We start from the raw sequence: 6,235 nt of genomic DNA on the forward strand, positions 1-6,235 counted from the left end.
TCCTAGTTCTTTTGGACCTCTCAGCGGCTTTTGATACGGTGGACCACGGTATCATGCTGCGGCGTCTGGCTGAGTTGGGAGTGGGAGGCACGGTTATGCGGTGGTTCTCCTCCTTCCTCACCGACCGCACACAGTCTGTATTGGCAGGGGGGCAGAGGTCGGCCCCAAGGCCCCTAACTTGTGGGGTGCCACAAGGGTCAGTCCTCTCCCCCTTACTGTTCAATATTTATGTGAAGCCGCTGGGGGAGATCTTCCGTGGCTTTGGGGTGGATTTTCATCAGTACGCTGACGATACTCAGCTGTACATTTCCACCCCAGGCCACCCCAATGATGCCCTTGACGTGATGGCCCGGTGTCTGGAGGCCGTACGGGTCTGGATAGGGAGAAACAGACTCAGGCTCAACCCTTCCAAGACGGAGTGGCTGTGGTTGCCGGCTCCCAGGTATGGTCAGCTGACTCCATCGCTGACTATAGGGGGCGAAACTTTGGCCCCCTCGGAGAGGTTGCGCAATTTGGGGGTCCTCCTGGATCCACGGCTGACACTGGACGACCAGTTGCGGCCTTTTCTGGACCGGCATGCCTTGCGCACAGTCACCCATGCTCTTGTCACCTCCCGCCTGGACTACTGTAATGCTCTCTACATGGGGCTTCCCTTGAGGAGCACTCGGAGGCTCCAGTTAGTTCAGAATGCGGCCGCGCGGGCGGTGACGGGAGCGACTCGTCGCTCCCATGTAACGCCGCTGCTGCGCGAGCTGCACTGGCTGCCTGTGGTCTTCCGAGTGCGCTTCAAGGTGCTGATTATCACCTTTAAAGCGCGCCATGGCATCGGACCTGGTTACCTCCGAGACCGCCTTCTGCCACAGATTACCTCCCACCGGCCAATACGCTCCCACAGAGAGGGCCTCCTCAGGGTGCCGCCAACCAGACAGTGTCGGTTGGCGACCCCCAGGGGGAGAGCCTTCTCTGTCGGAGCGCCCACCCTCTGGAACGAGCTGCCCCCAGAGATCCGGGTGATTCCGGATCTCCCCTCCTTCCGCCNAGGACTGGCCTAGGGGGTATTTTAATTGGTTTTAACAAAATTTTAATAGAGCGGCCAATTCAAATATTTATTTTTAATTATTTTAGATTTGTATTTGGTATTTATGTGGGATTGTTTTAAACTGGCTGTAAGCCGCCCTGAGTCCTCCGGGAGAAGGGCGGGGTATAAATGAAATAAATAAATAAATAAATAAAATAAACTCAATAACATACTGATACTTCAAGAAATAATGCTAGAATGTTTTTTCTGAATAGTTATTCGTTTTGAATGTGGTGAAAATACTTCAGAAGATGCCACCATAATGAAAACACCAATGGTTGAAGCTGTTTTGGAGATGGGATTCAGTAGAAAACTGGTCAAGCAAATGGTTCAGAGTAAAATATTAACAACAGGGGAGAATTACAAAACAGTAAATGATCTGGTGTCTGACCTTATTACTTCAGAAGATGAGAAGAAGGAAGAGGAGAAGGAGGATCCATCAGAGAAAACAACATCAGGTATATATAAGTTTCATTACATCAGTTTGAGGAATTGGTTGTTGCTTTCCTTGCTATATGATAGCTTTATTGAGAATTAACCCCTTCACAAAATATCTTTTGTGGAAATCTGTGTCCTTGAGTTTTTCTTCATTAGAATGGTCTGGTTCAATCCTGTCAGTGCAGAAAACCCAGAACTATAGTATCCTAATAGGTTGCTGTTCAGCCTCTAGCTGAAACTTTCTATAGAAGCCATCTCTAGAAAAAAAAAACCAATATTCAGTTCTATTGTCATACTGTCGTTTCTACCCAGAAATGTTCCTTATTCACTTAAAAACTGTGCCTGCTGTAATTTAAACACAGCAGAATTGTCAACGTATAATAGAAATCCAATGTTTGCCTTCTTCTCTATTATAATATTCAATCACTTGAACAGTAGTATCTTATTTCTCTCAATCTTCTTTCTAGGCTCAATATAACCAGTGGTTATACATAGAGGGAAATTGGCTATTTTGTCCAATTCTGAAACACAATTTATTTTCATTTCATAAAAATGATGTCCCGAATTGGAAATACTGTCCTAAATAAGCTGTCCCTTTCATTGGAGAAAGTGCAGTCAATTTGTAATATTGTCACTTTCATTTCTTTTTATTCTTTTTGGCATAAAGATTTTTTTTTTCTTTAGTAGAAATTAAGAAGACAAAGACTCTGTTCTCTTAGTCAATAAGTTAATGATGGTGTCCCTAGTGAACAGGGAGAGCAGTATTCCTCAGAGGAGAATTGTTGACTCTTCTAATTATACTCATGACAATACATCATATAGGTAGTCCACCACTTACCACTGTTTGTTTAGTGATGGTTTGAAGTTAACAGTTGCACTGAAAAAAAGTGACATGTGGGTCAAAGTGACTTATGTCCTTGGCAGCACCCTCACAGTCATGTGATTAAAAAAAATAGTCAGGCACTTGACAATCAACGTGTATTTATGATGCTTATAGTCTTTCAGGGTCAGTGATGATGATCACTTTCAACCTCTCCAGCCAATTTCCAACAAGCAGAATCAATGACAGAAACTGGGTCTGTTTAATGACTGGGCAGTTCACTTGACAGTAGCAAAAGTCATAAAATTGGGCACAACTCATTTAAGAACCGCCTTGCTTAGCAGTGGAAATTCTGGCTTCAGTTGTGGTCATAAGTAAAGGACTATCTGTACCTAGTGAAAGCATTCTTATATTTTGGGCATTGGAGGTTAGTAGTTGGGTTGAAAAAAGGTCTGCTAAATAAACCTAAATACAATTTGAGACCAGAACAGAGATTTTTTTGCTGCTTGAGTCAAAGACCCTCTTTTTCATCTTGGATGGGACATTTTCAGAGTCTAATGAGCTCAGATAACTAGAGAGACCACAACATTTTCACTCAAAGTTATTAACATTCGCCACGGATATCGAAGAGCTGGGTAGATAGAAAACCCTCAAAATAGATTAAGCCAATCTTCTGGACGAGCCTCAATGGAATCAGATCAGATTCCAAGCTTAGCAGTTGTGAATGCACACTGGAGCATACATAACAAGTCCTCTTTGTTTGCATTATTTTCAAAGGGATCCTGTTACTGTATTTACAGACCTGCATGCCCTAAATAAGGTCGCTCAAGACTTGTCCTGTAAATCTTAATAGCTGCCTGGACATGTTTGTTACCATTGTGACTTGCAAAACAAAGTATCATTTGTGAAACTTTCTACCTATATTCTGTCTGTTCTTTCCAAGAGGTTAGGGCAGAGGAAAACTCTAGAGCTTTTAAAGAGATTAGCCTGATTAATATAGAGGCTGTCAGTTTTCTAACACATACACATATAATAAAACCTCTTGACAACACAGTTGCTATAGTTTTGTGATGATTGAATACAAGGCAGTTTCTCATATAACAAAGGGCAAAATAACTTCTCACGCCAACTTAGGATGTTATAAGAATGGCTGTATTATCTACGTGCACTGGAGCCAAAATAGAGTTATTAGCTAATGGGGGAGGGTGATGAAACTCTGCAGCTGACAAAACCTGCAGTAATTAATTTGTGTAAAAATTGAAAATAATTAGTGCCATCCAGTGTTGGATGTATTTACATAATATATTGATCACATCATTCCTATCTGTCAGTTTCACCAGCATACTAAATGCTATGCTATTATGGTAATTTATGTGCCATTGTATGATTCATCTTTTTTAAAGTAAATTGGAGTTTGAATTTAAAAATGGTGTTAAAAAGTTCCTTTCAACAAAGGGGGTAGATCTGTTGGATTTTGTGAATCTGAAAAACTATATGTTTGTGAGGTAAACAAAATAATACTGCTTTATATTCATAATACCCCCATTGTGCCCTTCCCCTGGATGAGTTCAGTACCTGGAAATTTTCCATTTTTACTCAACATTTTCTGCTAAAACTGCTAAGAAATAGGTTTGCACTGTGTTATCTTTTCATTTATTATATTTCAGATCTGGCCTTAATCAGAAAGAATCGAATGGCATTGTTTCAGCGCTTGACATGTACGCTCCCTATCCTGGAAAGTTTATTAAGTTCCAAAGTAATAAGTGACCAGGAACACCAAGTTATTAAACAAAAAACCCAGACATCTTTACAAGCTAGAGAACTGATTGATACCATCTTGGTGAAAGGAAATTCTGCAGCAGACATATTCAGAAATTGTTTACAGGAATGTGATCTTGTATTATACAAGGATTTGTTTGGTGAGTTTCTTAGAGAAATGCTTTGAATTGTCATTTTCTTGAGGAATGGTAACTCTAGTTTATTGCAATTCACATTTATAATGGATTTATGAGTTTTTATAGGTAAGAGTTGCAAATAGTTTTCTTCCTCTTATATGAAATAGATAATGCAGAGGAAATTCTGTTGATTAGACTTTCCAAAAGCAATTCACTGTTATGTTAATAATTGTTAAGCAGGGAGGGGGGTTAGAGTTTATCTGCAGAATCTGAGGTAATTTGTTACTTGATCTAACAATGTTTAACTTACTTTCAGTGGAGAAGAATATGACATACATTCCAATGGAAGATGTTTCAGGTAAACATTTAATTTACTAAATAAACATGAATGGCATTTGGAATATAAAGATTGCAGTGTTTTTAAGAAAACAGGTTATGGTGAAATAGTTCATAATGGGAGTTACGAGTGAATGCTTATAAAACTGACCTGGATTAATATTTTGAGTATTTTGAAATTTCATTTAATAAGATGGATGCACTTGGACAGGAAGATCTTTGGGCCTGAAATAGAATATTCTTCCTTTCTTCAATAGTGTCTCAACATAAGTTGGTGATAAGATCTAATCTGGGTCAGTGACACATTCTGGTGAGAGAGAAGTTCCCCGAGGATGGGCTCCAGCATGAGTCCGGAAGCTCGGAAAACTAAACCTCTGGTCCTGGTGATTGACCCAGACTGGATCCTGCAACATTATCCTGGGACATGTATATTTGCCATCATTCATAGGTTGATGGATTTAAGAAGAGAAAGGGTTGTGAATGGCAGGGAAGTGAGGAATGCCTTTCTTCTTTATTAAAGCATAGTTCAAAGTGTTACTTTTGTATAGATAATAAGATTCTTTAATTGCAGGCTTACCTATGGAAGAACAACTGAGACGACTGCAAGAGGAGAGAACATGCAAAGTCTGCATGGACAAGGAAGTGTCCATTGTCTTCATCCCCTGTGGCCATTTGGTAGTTTGCAAGGAATGTGCCCCTTCCCTTAGGAAATGCCCAATATGCAGAGGAACCATCAAGGGTACAGTGCGGACATTTCTTTCATGAAGAAGATAAACCATGCTATTTTTTTCCCCAAGGAAACATTTTCATGCTTTCTGAATGACACTAAGAGCTAATTCACAACAACTTGATGCTTCAAGTATCTGCAAAATACAATCTAAGCTGCAGCTCAATATGCTGATGAAGGTCACAAAGTTGATGCTTTTGAGGTCAATTATCTCTCAAGTGATTATATTTGAGAATTTTGATAGGCTGGCCCTTTTATAAAGGACATAATTTCATAATAGTTTGGAGTGACGTAAAGTGAATGGGGATTTATGTATTAATGTTTGCTACTGTTAAGTAAAAGAAACTGTTGATTTATGATGTGAAAAGTCTGGAAAGACTGGTGTAACTTGTTGGCTAGTTGAAAATATATTTTATTTACAATAAATAAAACTTTGATGTGGTTGAAACATGCATTCTGGGTCTGTTGTACCTATATTCATTGTAGAATAATTGAGTAACTACAGAGGTATTATGTACCATAATTCATAAGCATCTTGAAATACAGTGTTAAATATCTTTGAAATTAAGCAATGTTGTCAAGTATTTTGCAGAATTTTTTTTTTAATTTGATTTGCAAACTTTTATTATGTTCAGTAGATTTCAGGTTGTACTCGACTTATGACCACAATTGAATCCAAAATTTCTGTTGCTAAGTGAGACATTTGTTAAGTGAATTTTGCCCTATTTTATGAGCTTTCTTGCCACAGTTGTTAAGTGAATCACTGCAGTTGTTAAGTTAGTAACACGGTTGTTAAGTGAATCTGGCTTCCCCATTGACTTTGCCTGACAAAGGTTGCAAAAGGTGATCACATGATCCCGGGACACTGCAAACCATCATAAATATGAGTTAGTTGCCAAGTGTCTGAATTTTGATCACATGACCATGGGGATGCTGCAGTG

The 6,235-nt window shown here is 39.6% G+C and overlaps 1 protein-coding gene across 1 annotated transcript in view; it reads left to right on the forward strand.

Annotated features, from left to right (window-relative positions):
* The window catches only part of LOC107286355 (inhibitor of apoptosis protein), an 11,833-nt gene extending 5,883 nt beyond the window's left edge, over positions 1-5,950 (forward strand). The window contains exons 5-8 of the mRNA XM_015814710.1: positions 1,294-1,536; positions 4,004-4,255; positions 4,548-4,589; positions 5,139-5,950. Of these exons, the coding sequence (XP_015670196.1) occupies positions 1,294-1,536; positions 4,004-4,255; positions 4,548-4,589; positions 5,139-5,332 (731 nt within the window). The 3' untranslated portion in view covers positions 5,333-5,950. The remainder of the gene's footprint in view (positions 1-1,293; positions 1,537-4,003; positions 4,256-4,547; positions 4,590-5,138) is intronic.
* Positions 5,951-6,235: the final 285 nt, after the last annotated feature.

Source organism: Protobothrops mucrosquamatus, unplaced genomic scaffold (assembly GCF_001527695.2).
Source record: "Protobothrops mucrosquamatus isolate PMUCROS unplaced genomic scaffold, P.Mucros_1.0 scaffold277, whole genome shotgun sequence".
NCBI lineage: Eukaryota > Metazoa > Chordata > Lepidosauria > Squamata > Viperidae > Protobothrops > Protobothrops mucrosquamatus.